General features: G+C 39.6%; 1 protein-coding gene across 2 annotated transcripts in view; it reads left to right on the forward strand.

Moving 5' to 3' along the window:
- Positions 1-3,804: 3,804 nt before the first annotated feature.
- ttc7a (tetratricopeptide repeat domain 7A) overlaps positions 3,805-16,778 on the forward strand; it is a 28,850-nt gene continuing 15,876 nt past the window's right edge. The window contains exons 1-9 of one of the 2 annotated variants that reach the window (XM_053232446.1): positions 3,805-4,055; positions 8,116-8,279; positions 8,725-8,893; positions 10,515-10,645; positions 10,844-10,968; positions 12,426-12,504; positions 12,634-12,803; positions 15,994-16,057; positions 16,557-16,694. In XM_053232446.1, the coding sequence (XP_053088421.1) occupies positions 3,926-4,055; positions 8,116-8,279; positions 8,725-8,893; positions 10,515-10,645; positions 10,844-10,968; positions 12,426-12,504; positions 12,634-12,803; positions 15,994-16,057; positions 16,557-16,694 (1,170 nt within the window). In that variant the 5' untranslated portion in view covers positions 3,805-3,925. The remainder of the gene's footprint in view (positions 4,056-8,115; positions 8,280-8,724; positions 8,894-10,514; positions 10,646-10,843; positions 10,969-12,425; positions 12,505-12,633; positions 12,804-15,993; positions 16,058-16,556; positions 16,695-16,778) is intronic. The other variant, XM_026934261.3, reaches the window with a different exon arrangement.

Consider the following 16,778-nt stretch of genomic DNA (forward strand, 5'->3'; position numbering starts at 1 on the left):
AGTCGACTCTTACCTGAAATTGGAGTCGACTCTTACCTGAAGTCTAAGAGTCGACTCTTACCTGAAATCTAGGAGTCGACTCTTACTTGAAATCTAGGAGTCGACTCTTACCTGAAGTCTAAGAGTCGACTCTTACTTGAAATCTAGGAGTCGACTCTTACCTGAAATTGGAGTCGACTCTTACCTGAAGTCTAAGAGTCGACTCTTACCTGAAATCTAGGAGTCGACTCTTACCTGAAATCTAAGAGTCGACTCTCAGACTAAATCTAGGAGTCGACTCTAAGACTCGTGCGTTATAATCCGCACTGTGTTCATTTTTGAGGGACGAATGAATGTGACTACAGATAGGGATATTCTCGAGACTGATCTTGACAGCAATCTTGTCACTCAGTAGTCTGTTGACTCATCCACATGGCAAACCTGTACAAAGAAAAGGAGAGAAGGAAATCTCTTTTCCGCCGCCTGGAGGTTCAGTTTACAGTGTTGTATGCAGTATAGCTGTATAATAGTACAGAAGCTTGTACTTTAGCCTAACAAAACCTGTAGCTAAAAGAAACGGTACCCTACAGCACCCTATAGCACCATATAGTGCCCTATAGCACACCATAGTACCCTATAGTACATAATGTAGCGAGCATTTTAAACAATAAAATAGTTGTAGAACTATTCTAAAATAGTTAAAAATGGCTTTTAAGCAGACTTCTAAACAGCTGTATGCTATTCATATCACACCGTAGTCTGAGTTTATAAATTATTCTTTTGCCAGATTATTTTGAAAAATACGTGAATTCTGAATATTGACACATTTTGCAAAGAACTTCAAGGAAATAAATTAGTCCTAATTTGTCCACAAGATGGCACTAATTTCAAAACAACGCCTATCACTTTATATAGAGTTAATCACAGGCCATGCAGACAGATATTGGGCTTTTGGAGGCAGGCTTTTGTAAATGTTTAGAGAGAGAGGCACAAAGCAATATAACACCCAATATCTGTCCATGTTATGCTGTCCACCCTGATCCTTCCTGTTATCCTGCCTAAGTTAATTACCTTAAGCCCTGTAATTACCCACAAACCCATGGAAAGCACATTGTAGCAGTCTTTTCATGAATGGAAACCAGTTGTTATTTAATAGCCTGTGTGAAGTGTTTATTAAGGTTATTAATATACACTTCAGTGGCCAATTTATAAGGTACAACTAACTTACACCTACATTCACTGGTCCGTTTATCAGGGACACCCGCGAACAGGGCTACAGTCATAATCTGTGTACCTACAACGTGCACCTATATCATTGCAAAAGTAAAAGCATATTATGTCGTTTAAGTGCCCCTACAACAGTGAGAAGCTCCTAAAGGCTGTATATGCTTTACACTCATACTGAGAAAGCTTAAATAGTGTGTTCTTCTGCAAACATGAAATAATGTGTGCTTTCGGTTTCTCAAAAATGTAGATGTTAGAGGTCACATCATTTCAGCTCCATTATCCTGTTGGAATGAAAACAATAAAGTCATCCAACAGAGCATGACTCCACTGGCACTGGTAGTCTGTAAAGTCTCACTTTAAACTGGTATATGATACAATATGTTTTTTCTAAATAAATTTTATAAATTCCATGTGTGATGGAAACACCTGGATAAAATTTGCAAGAAACTCATACGTCCTGCAGTCATCACGAGTGTTTTATCATGGAAGGAAAAACAAAAAGAAGAATGCAATGTTTTGATGGCTGATGACTGAATAAGATTTCAGTGGCATTGAATAGACATTTGTTATTAAACACTATGTATAAATATATTGACCAACAATGCCACAGTCCTGCCACAGTCACTGCTCACATTTCTTCCCATTCTGATGTTTGATGAACAGTAACTCAAGCCCTTGACCTGTATCTGCATGATTTTATGCCACATGATTGGCTGAAATGATGACTGCATGAATAAGCAGGTGTATGGGTGTACCTAATAAAGTGTCCAGTGAGTGTAGGGTAGAGCAAAGTAAGCTGTCCTGTGGGAAGGTTGTCACACTGAGGCACTAACTTAAAAATGAAATAGCTGCTCTGTTTGACTTCATGCACTGTATGTATACAATTTCTTGTATACATGTGGTCAGAGTCACTCTAATCAGAGGCGAGCAAAATATTCTTCATTTTGACTTTCAAAAGTAAGGAAAAATGGTAAGACAAATTTTATGTAATGTAACTTTGTTATGTATGAATGCTCAAAATTGTATTTTTACACTAATCAGAGGACAGAATAAAGTGTCTTTTGATACTTTATAGCTACAGTCATTCTGTATGTTACATTATCCTTGAGACTGAGATATAGCCACCATCAACGCACAGAGTCTGGGGTAAATTATCATGTGTATCACATATGACAGCGTGCCCTGGTTCAGTATATAAACTGAAACATAGACTTTGCTCAAAATCATTATGCCACTCATCCCTTCCAGATCTGGCCACATTAGTTCTTTGAATGATGCTGCCTTCACGCGCTTTTGGAATTATTGTAAATACGAGTTTCCCACTAGGAAGTTGCGCATGAATGACCTCTCAAGTCGTAATTACGACTGGGAAACTCGGAGATAGTTTTGATACCGAGTTTCCGAGATGGTAAGAGTCTTAAACTTTAAACATGGCGGAGGTGAGGACAGTTTCTGTACTGAATGACAGGTTTTGTTCATTTTTCTAAATGTAGCGACTTGTTAGCGCTTGCTGTTTTGGTCATATTCATTTCAGAAACCAGTCTATGCATTTTTACACCATGAAAATAGCTTGTATATGACCTAAATTACCTTATCGTCAGCAGGCTAGCTAACTAAGCAATGTGTTATGGTGTCAAAATAAATGAAAATAAAAAAAGAAATATGTATGAATGAACCGTCGTCCGTGTTTCATGTTCTTTCCGACAACAAAGCATGTGAACACGGCATACTCGCTTCAGAAGTGGGAAGTAGGAGAATTCCGTTAGCACCAGAAAGCAGCATAAAGTTGTACTTGCTTTTGAATTTGAGATGTAAAAAAGTACATATGGAAGTATTTTCCGGACAAATTTACTTCCATAAGTTCAACCTGACGTTGAACTAGTCCTTTCAGACATTTGACCTTTCTGTGACCTTGACCCTGTCTGGATCAATTCCAAACCCTAATCAGTTCATCTGATACAATTCCATATAAATCCAAACATTCAACATCATTTGTCGTTAATGAGAATCTTAGATGGACGCATACAGACAACCCGAAAAAACTACTGACAGTCAGCTGTGTTCTAATGTATTGAAAACTCAAGTGTGACAACATACACACTGATTTGGCAACTTGTCACAAGTGCACATCCTCTACTCAACTGTCTCTAAATCCTTATAATAAGATATGAAGATATAATAAATACAAAATATGTACCTGAGACTTCATTCTTTCATTTGGTATGACATTTACTCCATTGTAATGTATCACATGCAAGAAATATAGTGTACGAAAGAGTGCAAAGTGTGACAACATGCCCGGATCTGCCCCAATGTGTCCCAGTGTAACTGATATTATTATATAAAGTGTTGGGTTTTTAATCAGTATGATTAGTGAGTGTGTTAGAAAGTTGAGAAGTTGAATGCCTTTATTGTTTCATTACATTGTAGTTATAAGGTTAAACTAAAAAAAAAATGTAGAGTCTATATGAATCAAAAGGATAGTTTTGCTGAAAATAACTACAACCAAAGGATATTTTTTTCCCAAGGCGAGATCAAAAGTGCCTGTAGTGGACAGTCGAGGCGCAGTGCGCATGCTCAGTAGTCGCTCGCCGCAACTTGTGACAAGTGTGCAGTGCGCTAGTGTGGCAGTGCGCATGCTCAGTGCTCACCGCGCTCTGCCGTGTGACAGTGTGCAGTGAGTCCGCGGGTGTCGGAGGGACCGCGGGAGATCGGCGGGATGTCTGCGCGGCTCTCGCTGTCTCTGTACCGCCTGGAGGCGGAGATCGAGCGCTGCCGAGCCGAGTGCCAGTGGGACAGAATCCCGGCTCTGGTGGAGCAACTCGCAGCTGCTCGCTTCCATGAGGACGGTAAGTGATGGACAGAAAGATGAAGATGGCATTTCTGTGCTGTGTTTTGGACATTCTTCCGTGTGAACTTTGTACTGTAATGTTGGGAAAGTCCTGTTCAGCCGCAGTTGCTTCAACTTTCCTGTCCCCTGTGACACAAGTGCGCGTGTCAGGAGTATGCTGTGTTTTTATAACTTCCTTTATGGAGGTAAAACTCATGCATAAATATTTTTACTGGTGTATGTTGTCTAACAGACTTTTATATGACATTGTCAATATTTGAAACCTCTCAGTTTGTTATGTTGTACAGGACTGAAAACACACACATACACACACACACACACACACACACACACACATGCATGTTACTATAGCTAAACAATACTGTGTCCATATCAGTGCTTAATCTGTAACACATGAGGTAGTGGAACACTGAGCGAGAAGTGATCCAGCAGCAGGACATGACAGGAAAAGGTGCCAAAACATATAGTCACAACTGTACAACAGTGCTCCAAGTGCTTCACTTGACGCAACACAGTAATGTTGCCATCGTAGACCTAGAGCTAGCGTGAGTAATGATGACCAGGGTACGACGAGGGATTGCATCCATTTCAGTGATGCTGTGGGAGGACTGGAGGAGTCAACTGCACATTCCGGATGTGTTAAGCTTCATAACATGTGCTCAAACTCACAACAAACATTTTGATTAACAAAAGTACATTATGCCTTTTAAACAACATAATGTGAATATAACAACATGAGTACCATTTTCAATAGAAAAAAAGACTTTCTTAGCTTGCCTAATTATCCAAACTACTTTTACAAGGCAGTCATGTAACTTACAGTCTCCTGCCAATTTCGCAGTTTGGTTTCCTTTAGAAATCCAAAAACGCACACATAGCACAGGGTTGAATTTCGTCACCTCTTTTGCTGTGGTAGCTCAGTGGTTAAGATGTTGGATTTCTGATCGGAAGGTTGAGTGTTCAAATGCCAGCGCTACCAAGCTGCCACTGCTGGGTCCTTAAGCAAAGCCCTTAACCCTCAGCTGCTCAGTTGTATAAATGAGTAAACTGTATGTCACTTTGGATAAGGGTGTGTGCCACATGCCATAAATGTTAATGCTTCATCGCTTTTGTTTACTTCTTTAAGAAACATAGTCATGTGCTGTTTTTTGCTGTAACTGTGATGTGACTGATAACACAAGTACGCTCTGATTACTAGTTATAGTTGGACAGAAAGTGTTAGAGAGCTGCATTTCTTAGAGCATGGGGATCAGCCAAATATCCTCACAGTTTGAAACTATAATGTATTTGTATCATTGTGGGAACCTTTGATCCTCCACAAAGGGCTAAAATACTTGCAATTCTATCTTGGTGAGGTACTTCTATCAATTTGAGTGTTACTGTAGATAAATATGCTACTGCTATTACTTCAGTTAAGTATAGTTTTTTTTGTTGTTGTTGTTGTTGTTCTTCTTCTTCTTCTTCTTCTCCAGCGTTTGCATTTTCTTTTTGTTAAAAAATCATTTTCTCCACAGGGACCAACTAAATGTCAACACAACAGCAAATTTCTCATATATTCCTGTTGTTGTTTGGGACATATGGTTCCTACAAAGTGCTGAGTGTATGCACAATGCACAAGTATGCACATGACCATTCACCTTTCTAAAGTAAACAAAGCTAACATGATTAGCCTGAGCAGTGTGATGCCTGTTATTATTCCAAACAATGAAGTGTAGAGGAAAACCCACAACGTACACACAGTGCTGTGTGATATGCTCCACCGCACTCCTGCTGTGGTGTATAATATAGCTGACTTTCAGCATGATCAAAAACACTTCAGCTGGAGATGTCAATTCCTGCCAACTTCACTCCAGCACAAAACTCTGAAATACCAAAACACTTCATTTGCTGTTAAAGGATAAGTATGTAATTTTTTTTAGAGCATTCTGCAGCCTTCAAGGAGAATTGCAATGGCATTGAGAACTCTCTCAAGCCTTCCCCTTTATCCCCAGTCGACTCCACTCTCTTCCAACTGGGGGCTGGTCTAATTTCAAATTCGAAAAAATGTACGTAGAAGCCTTAAAGGAAGAGACCAGAGAAATCGACTCCACGCCACTTATAAAATGTCATTGAAATGTTATAAGATACACTTAAAATGACAAACTACACCTTTAAACTGCACACTTTGTGGGAGAAGTACATGTCCATGAGGTGGGTTGGTGACCAGTTGTTCTGATACATAATCTCGGAAGCTGATTGCTATACTTGAGAGGGTCAATTAGTAGCAAGTCTAGGCAGTTGGACATGTGTTAATTAAATCTTCAGGTAATTAATAAAATGTTCAGGAGTTTCACAGACACACTTAGAGGGTAAGTAAGCTGATGGTTTATGAAGTGATCTAAGGAGTTCCATCCTGCTTCACTTGAATCGCTTGCAAGTTCATTGTATGCAGTTAAGTCATCGTCTGTAAGTTGCTCTGGATAAGGACGTCTGCCAAATGCTGTAAATGTAATATAAATGTAATATAAATGTAATATAAATGTGTTATAACCTTGAAGATCTTTCACCACTCAACTTCAAACACTACAAGTCACCTATACTTACTACTATCTGGCTTTTTTATGTGTAAATGTTTTTTTTTTAATTTGGTTTGCCTCTCAAGTGTTAATGTCTATGAAACTATTGGAGAATGTTTGAGGTCATATTAACTTGATATATAACCTCCTGCACTGTCTGTATTGTTGGACATACTAGTCTAGAGAGATAATAAGAACTCTGACCTAGTCTAGAGAGATAATAAGAACTCTGACCAAACAGGAAACCCAATATGTATACAAGAGCTCTACAAAAGGAAAAAGAACATTTCAAAGTATCTTCTGGTTTAACTTTGTAATTGTGCCAGAACAAATAAACACTGAAGTCATTAAATGTCAATAGAACATTAGCAAACTCCCAGCTCCAAGATATCTTGGGAAAAAAAAGCAAAGCGGCTTAATGCATTTTCTGTTGGAATTGTTTAGGTGGAGCTCAACCATACATTGGAGACCTGTAACTACATGCCTCTGTAAGAACAAAGTGGTGCCTGGGTGCTGATTTAAGATTGGATATCTTAAGTCTGATATATTTAGCTTTTAAAAAAATATGTGAAGAGAGCCACAGTAAGAAATCACTTACATGTTGGTACTGTACTGGAACAAGAACATACAGCATTTCTGCTACTAACTGTCAGAATGCAGAATGAAAAACATTTCATTAAAAAATTATACAGAATGCAGCATTAAAACATTTTAGCCTTCTTTATCCTCCATTATTAGATATTTTTACGATTGAATCATGATTGATTTATGATATATATTAAAGTGTGTTTAAAAAGTTGATTAGATTTGATGGAAATTAATTTTTTTACCTTCAAAATTAGGATAACCTAATGATTAATATTGTATTTGTACCGTGAATTGGATAACATTTTTATCTATCATACACGAGTATACAGTATGTATATTGTTACTGGACTGTTTAAATCATTCATTAACCCATTTTTGCCCAAAGACCTAATAAGTGCAATCTGTTTTTTTTTTGTTTGTTTGTTTGTTTTCTTCGTTTTGTTTCCTGATAGCCAATAATACTGTATTTTGGTTTATTTTGTTGTAAGACCACTTTGTGCCACTACCTATCCAGTCCTCACTCATATTTAGTAAATCAAATACTAATCAGAATATTTTTCTTCCTTTTTTTGCAAAAAATGAAAAAAAAAAAACCAATAAAATAATTTCAGTGAAAATAAAAATAATCAATCCACAAATAATTAATATATTGCTCTATTTTGCCTTGTTCTGAATCTGGTAATTCTTTTTTTTTTTTTTTGTCTTTCAATGGAAAGGGTTACTTTTTGTATATTAGACTTATGCATAAGTCACAAAAAGTACAACTTACGATTACAATAAATAAAAACATGTTTTCAGATTTGGACTCAAGCTCCACGAAAGGTTGTAGTAAAGAACATTCAAAAATGGACTCTCTCTCCCTCTGTTTCTCTCTCTCTCTCTCTGTCTCTCTCTCTCCCCCCATTGCGTGTGAAGATGACTACGGGTTGCTGCTCCAAGCTGAGGCTCTTTTGGAGGATTGCCTACTAGAGAACGTGGCTCTTCTTCGGAGCTCCACCCCTCTGTCCGAACACACTCAACCCAAATTAGCCCAAGCCAAAGGCCATTTGAACAGCCTACTGAGCAGAGGACGCCTAGAGGTGTGTCACAGCGTCTCATCATTGGTACATACTGTACATACAAAACGTGTGTGAAGGAGCGTGAGAGTTTATAGTCATAGTCTGTCATGTAAATGTAATCAATGTGAAATGAACAGTAGTGTTCTAGAAGAGTCATTATCCATAAAACATCTTTTTTATCTATAACTATCTGTAAATGATTGTAAATTACTGATGGTAGTGGACAGGATTTTATCTTTAATAGCCTTATAAACTCTCTTTAGCAGTTGACACAATTCCTTAGAATATATTATAAAGGAAAAGAAAATTTATGATACAGCATGGCTGCATCAAACACAAATATATCAGACTGAAGATTTGTTTAAGCTGTTTATTTTCCACCATCTCCATCACAATTGGCTTTAGTTCAAGTCATTTGAAGGCACTCTTTAAAGTTTGAGAATCACATTTGTCTGTTTCTCCCCAGCCACGCTACCTGAATGAAGCTTTACTCCTACTGGCCAAGGTGCACTATGCACAGGGTCATTATCGAGATGCCCAGGGCATGTGTGCTCGAGCGGGCATTGAGGAATTCACCCGGGATGAGCAGCCCCTTTACCATCTGCGCCTGCTGGCTGAGGCTTTTGTCATCAAAGGTACAAGCTGCTTAGAAACGATGCTTGGTTTTGTGCAAAAGCTCTCTTTTGCTAACTTGAATGCAGTCTTAACAATAAAGTAACAGGAGGTTATTACATGGCAGTAACAGTAACATGTACTTACACCCAGACTAAATACAATGTTTTGCCTTTTTGCTGCATTCTACATCACAACACTCATCCAGTCATATGCAGAATGTAGTTAAAGAAAATCAAATCCAAGTTGCCACAAGTAGTATTTATTATTAAAGAAAATAAAGGAAAGTTGCATTGGGGTGTCACTTGGCAGCACGGCTGTTGTGTTCTATCATCCGGTAATTAGGTTTGAGAAATGGCAGACTTCCTAATCTGCAACACTCTTCCAAACACAGCCAAGGTTTGAGCTGGGGGGAGCAGGTACATTTCCATATATGAAGCTGAAATCCTTTAGGCTGTTTAAATGCAGTGGGAAATTGCTCTCGTGAGGTTCTGAGTCCACAGATTAGCAGCTGCCTCGGGTATGCTCACACTTGGACGATGGGGGCTAGGACATTTGAGATGAAAATATCCTGTGGTTATTCACGTCCACTTGTGCGTGTGAGTTTCTCCAAAATTAAACTAATAACCCTGAATGCAGGAAGGAATGCGTAGAAATCTGCGTCAGTGTCTGTAAAAAAGGGGCTATATATAGTTGTCCCAGAAACTTACATTGAAAACAGATTGGCTTGACGCTTATCATGAGTCATGAATGATCAGGATTATCATTTATTCCCTGACTACACTAGAGTCAACAGAACAAATTTCAGTATTAGATATTTGTGTGTAAGACAAACATCTGCATTTCAATCTTTAAGATTCAGGTTTTAACCTTTTGAAAACGAATATAAATCTATAAGCATGCTTCCCAAAGTATTTGGTTAAAATTACATTTTAAATTATATAATAAATGTGTTTTTGTTTTGTATTTATTTTTCGGTTTAGCGCAGGTTTTAAGTTATGAAATTCAGTATGTTATGTGAACATCACAGGTATGATCCAACAAGGTCAAAGTCAGAAGTCAAAGTAAAGTACATGTATCATTGTTAAAATAAAAGCATGTATCACAGCAATATGAGTAACACCATAATGTTATTTATCCTTGAGTAAAGAGACCCTGGATCCACGATCATTCTGGTGCTCTAGTTTGTGGTTTCTGGTACCAACAGCAGAGCACAAGCTGAGTTTTCTGACTGTGTCTTGCTGCCTCTGCTCTGGCAGTTGTTCCTCATTTGATTAAGCCTGATATCTGCGCCCCTCCTCCCTTCCTGCTGCCTAGGAGTTATCCACAGATTTATTTGTATATTAATGACCTTTGCATCCTCCTCTGGTAGAGACCTGGACTCTTTCTCTCTCTCTCTCTCTCTCTCTCTCTCAGTGGGTGCAGAGAAATGTGGGGAAGTACTAACAATATTTATCTGCAGTTTTACAGGGACACAGGAGCTTGTATCTTTTTTTTTTGTCAGGGGTTTCTCTCCTTGTCTTTTATCAAATGTAGTGTGGTTCTCTCTTTTTTATTCTCCCCATACATTCTTCACTGCTGAATATGCCATTATGCCATTATCAATGGCAGATGACATTCCTAAGTCCGTGTCTCTGTTTGCAGGTCTGTCTCTGGACCATCAAACAGTGTCTGGTGCCTCCCGTGTTCGTCTCTCTGAGAGAGGGGAAGAATGTCTGTCCTGTTATCTCAGGGCCTGTGATACTGCTCTGCTTTACCTGCAAGAGCTAGACAAGGTCTTTTAGTTTTAAACATTGCTTAAGTTAACTAAGTCTTTTAAGTCTGCTATCTGCCTTTTGCTCAAAATTTATGTTATAGTTTTTGTTCATTTAGAATGAAGTGTGTGTATTATGGATTTAGTATGATAACCTCCTGGTTTTGTGTGATAAAATGTTCCTGTTGTTTAATTGCCCTAGTGTTTAATGCTTTAACAGGCTTTTTGCACAGCGAGTAACAAGACAGCCAAAAGCAGTGTATCAGCTAGTCCAGTAGAGGTGGACCCAGGTTACTTCCTGCAGGCTGCTCTCCAGAGCGCATATCTCTGTCTGCTACACAAAGGGTGAGTGAGTGTGTAGGTGTGCATGTTGGCGTGTGTGTATGTGTGTGTGTGTGTGTGTGTGTGCTGTACTCATGTCACTTTGTGTGTGTTAGTCTCAGATCCAGAGTTAAGATAAAAATACCAAAGCTGCTACTCAAGTCCAGTCCTGAATGGAAGAGAAATGAGGGCATTTTGACTTTATCAGTGGGACAGTGTGTATTCATATGAAAGAGAATGCAAAATTAAGTCAAAGGTGTGAATTCAAAATCTTCCTATAAGCTCATAATCTCATACAATTATACAATAAAGTCAAGTTACAAATCATGGAAACTGGGACTTAAGTCAGACTTAATTCACTCACTTAGGTACTCCATCACCGTGTGTATCTGAATTCTCACTCTGCTATATTGAACACACTACCTATGGTAATTATGGTAAGCACAGTAGCAAGCAGGTTTGGATGTACACTATATGGTAACTAAAGTTTGTGGACACATGACCATCACATTCATATTTGCTTTTTGAACATCCCAATCCAATCTTTTTGAAAGTCTCCCTTTGCTGTTGTATTAACCTCCACTCTTCTGGGAAGGCTTTCCACTAGATTTTGGAGCATGGCTGTGGGGGTTTGTCCATTCAGCCACAAGAGCATTAGTGAGGTCAGGCACTGATGTTAGACAAGAAGACCTGGGATGCAGTCAGCATTCCAATTCATCCCAAAGGTGTTCAGTGGGGTTGAGGTCAGAACCCTGTGCAGACCACATGAGTTCCTCCACACCAACCTTGGCAAACCATGTCTTCATGGAGCTCGCTTTGTGCACAGGCGCATTGTCATGTTTGGGCTTCTTAATTCCAGTGAAGGTAAAATTGCACACAGAGACATTCTATGGCATTGTGTGCTTCCAACATTGTGGCAACAGTTTGGAGAAGACCCAGATATGGGAGTGATGGTCAGGTGTCCACAAACTTTTGGCTATATAGTGTAGCTCATGACTGTATGTTGCTCTTGCTCATTTTACTATGTAATTTTGTTGTGTCATCTTCAGAATATCCACATAGCAGTAGTTGATTGAAATACACAAGTCAGTTTTTTTGGTAATTTTTCAATACAGCGTGTTTAAAATGTGCAAAAGAGACATAAACTTAGGGCCCCAGGCTGAGCTGGATGAGATATTTTTATTATGTCCAGCAGGGGTCAGTGGCTCCCTATGTATGACACTATATAGGTTTGGGTCAGTTGAACGTGTTTGTCATACTTCAGTGTAACATCAGGGGGTGTTCAACCTTTTCTCCTTATCAGTATCTTGAACGTGATTCATTTATTGCTTTCACAGCAGACCTTGGTCTTGGTATCATCGTCATCGTTGCTATTCTTGTCTTCTTTTCTATACTCGCAAGAGGAGTGTTCTATTTAACCTCACTACTAAACCCTTCCTTCTGTCATTGTGTGTGTGTGTGTGTGTGTGTGTGGCCATTAGTCATTTGGTTCAGGGGACTAACCAGTTGCGACAGGTCTTGAGGGTGGTGGAGAGCCGCGGGTCTCAGAATTTTCGTAAGGTGAGAGGCCATTGGATCAGTAAACAGTAAACCTAATAATAGAAAATCCAGACTTTCCTACAAAACATGGTTTATTTTTACTTTAGGTATTTTCCCTGTCTCTTACACAACACTGTTGTTATTGTGCAGACAGTAGCAATGAGGCTCGCAGAGGTGTTGCTGAGTTCAGTGAGTGAGGAAAGCTACTGGGGGCCGCTGTCACCTCCACCCCCTACCTGGCTGCACAAGGAAGGAGCCACACAACCAAAAGATGCCATCTACCCTTCCTCCAGACCACCACAGTGCTACAACACAGAGGGGTGAGACACTCACACGCATTCTTACACATACACTGAACTAGAACTGTACAGTTCTGTCAAACTGGTGACCCTTTAATGCTGTGGGGGGATTTCTCTGGCATGGTTTAGGTCCGCTTGTGCCCTTAGAGGGAAGAGTCACTGGAAATTAATGTAAAGTGATTCTGACTGATCAACTTTATCCTATAATGAAACATTTCTAGCCAGATAGGAGTGGTCACTTCTCCATCGACAGGAAGGCTCACTGAATGGTTTCATGAGTATGAAAATAATGTAAATCACAAACTATTGCTTTCACAGTCACCAGATCTCAACGAAATTGAACATGTAAGGGAAGTTCTAGATCTGATGTGACAGTACCCTACTCCACCATCATAAATACATCAACTGAGGGAATATTTTTTGGAAATGTGGTGTTCATCCCTCCAGTACAGTTCCAGAGACTTGTAGAATCTGTGTCAAGGAGTGTTGAAGCTGTTCTGGCAGTTTTTTTGGCCCAACACCTTACTAAGCCACTTCAGTTCAATTCAGTTCCATTCAATTCAGATATTTTTTTTTTGTACCACTTTTATCAGTGGACATTGTCACAAAGCAGCTCTACAGAAATGTGGATGTAGATTTAGATCAACTTGATCAACTATGTTGTTTTTTTCCTTTAATTTGTCACCCATCTTTATTGTGCACACACGCAAACACACATCATGCAATTCTTTTTTTTTTTTTACAGTGAACAGAGACAACAGAGAATAAAAATAATGATATATTATTACTCTTAACACAGTATAACATATATTATACTGTATAATAATGCACATTATATACAGTTCCCTCCGGAAGTGTTGGAACGGCAAGGCCAATTCTTTTGTTTTTGCTACACACTGAAGACATTTGGGTTTCAAATTTCAACTTTGATTTTCTGATAGTTATATCTAGATGTGTTAAACAACTTTACACAACTTAAACAATTTTTAGGTGAGCAAAAGTATTGGAACAGACAGTCTTAAAGTAAAGTAAATAATACTTGGATATTTACTTAGATATTTAGAATATTTGGTTGCATATTCCTTGCTTGCAATATCTGCATCACGCCAGCGACCCACTGAAATCACCAAACTGTTGCATTCTTCATTTGTGATGCTTTTCCTGGCTTGTACCACAGCTTCTTTCAGTTGGTGTTTGTTTCTGGGAGGTTCTCCCTCCAGTCTCCTCTTCAGGAGGTGAAATGCATGCTCAGTTGGGTTAAGGTCTGGTGATTGACTTGGCCAGTCTAAAACCTTCCACTTTTTTCCCCTGATGAAGTCCTTTGTTGTGTGGACAGTGTTTTGGGTCATTGTCTTTCTGCATGATGAAGTCCATCCCAAATAGATTGGATGCATTTCTCTGTAAATTGGAAGAAAGAATGTTCCTGTAGACTTCTGAATTCATTCTACTATCTACTATTATCCTACTACCATCATGAGTTACATCATCAATAAAGATTAGTGAGCCCGTTCCAGAAGCAGCCGTGCAAGCGCAAGCCACAACAGTACCGCCACCATGCTTGACCGAGCGTGAATCTGCTTGCATCTGGCCTCCTGATTCTTACTGCTGATGAGTGGTATGGCCTCTATATTTATGTTCTTGAAGTTGTCTTCGAATGGTGGATTGTGATACCTTCACCCCTGCCCTGTGGAGGTAGTTGGTGATGTCACTGACTGTTGTTTTTGGGTTTTTCTTCACAGCTCTCACAATTTTTCTGTCATGAACTGCTGTTGTTTTCTTTGGCCGACCTGTTCAGTGTCTGGTTGTCAGTACACCTGTGGTTTTGTTCTTTTTGAGGAGACTCCAAATTGTTGTATTGGCTCTGCCCAATCCTTGTGTATAGAACTTCATCATGCAGCAAGACAATGACCCAAAACACACTGTCCACACAACATTTTTTCCCCTGACTTCATCAGGGACCGATGACTGAAGGGAAAAACCCCCAAAACAAACAATAACTGAAAGAAGCTTTGGTACAAGCCAGAAAAAGCATCACAAAAGAAGAATGCAATAGTTTGGTGATGTCACTTGGTCGCTGGCTTGCTGCAGCTATCGCAAGCAAGGGATATGCAACCAAATATTAAGTATTATTTGCTTTAATTTACTTTATGGTCCCTAGAGGACTAGTGGTTAGGCCACAGTGCTCTCGTCGCTGGGGCCTGTGTTTGATTCCCGCCCAGGGAACCGCCCCAGCCACTGGGGTTGCGTGCAACAGTGCACTCAGTGCCGGTCCCACGTCCTGATAAATTTGGGGAGGGTTGCGTCAGGAAGGTCATCTGGGGTAAAAACTGCCAAATCAAATATACAGACCAATGCTGCTCTGTGGCAGCCCCTAATGGGAACAGGAACAAGAGGAACAACATTTAATTTAAGACTGTCTGTTTCAATACTTTTGCTCACCTAAAAATTGGGTGGTCTGCCACCAAAAGTACTATGTCCATGTAAACAACATAGTTGTTTAACACATCTAGATGTAAATATCAGGAAATGAAAGCTGAAATTCTGATCTATTGTCTCATATTCATCTTTTGAGCTCAAACCCAAATGTCTTCAGTGTATAGCAAAAACAAAAGAATTGGCCTGGCTGTTCCAATACTTTTGGAGGGAACAGAATGTAGATCAAGAAATGCCTGCAAAATGAACATTTGAATACAAAACAAATCTTTTTCAACCCATATACCAGTGTTTTAAATATGCAAATAACTCAAATATACAGAGACATGGGGGAACTGTAAAACCGAACAGAAAAGACAAGCTGAGAGAGAACATGAGAAAAGAATATAGAATAGTAAATAGGGGAATAGAATGTGCATTCTTCTCGTGGAGGTACTTAGACTCTTATTTACAATATTTTAACTACTGTTCTGTGCCTAAACAGGAGAGAGGCAGGAACTGGTAAGACATTTTCAGACAGGGTGCAGATCCTCATAACCCCCGAATAGAAAAGGCATGCAGAAAGGATGACAGGACGCTGAAAGGAAAAAATGGAATGGTGTAGAGGGAGTCTGAGAAACAATAGGTACTGTGTGAAAGACACCTGAGAGTTTTCCATGACCAGTGGAGCACTTCTCTATTACAGACTGAAACATGCAACCCCACACACACACACACACACACACACACACACACACACACACCTGCATGACGTCTTCTTCCTGTTTCCTGCTTGCAGAGTGTTCTGTCCCCAGGACGTGGTGGAGGAGGCTGTGCTCCTGCTGCTCATCACCGAATCAATGGTGAGGGACATTTTCACACTCTTCTCTCTGTCCCACTCTTTTTGTGCTGCTCTCCATTACTTATCCATTCCCTCCCTTTTCATGTTTATTACAGTTGCGACAGATAGATAAATATCCCCGACTAATCTGTTTTAAAAAGGATAGATAAACATCCCTGACTAATAATGTAGTGTAGTATTTAAAATCTGTTTAAAAAACCTGCATGTGCTATGCAGCATTTATGCTCTAGGATGGAAGGACCATGGCACACCACATGCTGGGTTAATACCACTGTAATTTGCCTACTCACCTTATTTGATCATAATAATTGGCAGCTTAACTCAATATTAAAGCCTACTGCGTTTAACTCAAATATTAAAGCCTACAGCGTTTGCAAACACACATCTGGCCAGCATGCAGGGATCTTCTGCTTATCTCAAAATACTCTTTTATAAAATATATTTACATTACCTCAATAATTGATGTTGGACTGAATGTGCTGTCTGTGACACAAATGTAGGCCAGCGGTGAGGCAGTGATCAGCCGCACGCCAGAGCACAAGGAGGCACGTGAGGCCAGCATCCAGGATGCTTCCTCTGTGTATGACCTGCTCAGCATCGGCATGGCCAGGAGGGGGCAATATGCCATGCTTTCTGAGGTAAGTCTAGTTCACAGCATCAGGTACAACCATCTAATACGTATCTGTGGGCACAAAAAGTGTGGTAGAAAGAACAGAATCTTG

This window comes from Pangasianodon hypophthalmus, chromosome 3 (genome assembly GCF_027358585.1).
Source record: "Pangasianodon hypophthalmus isolate fPanHyp1 chromosome 3, fPanHyp1.pri, whole genome shotgun sequence".
NCBI lineage: Eukaryota > Metazoa > Chordata > Actinopteri > Siluriformes > Pangasiidae > Pangasianodon > Pangasianodon hypophthalmus.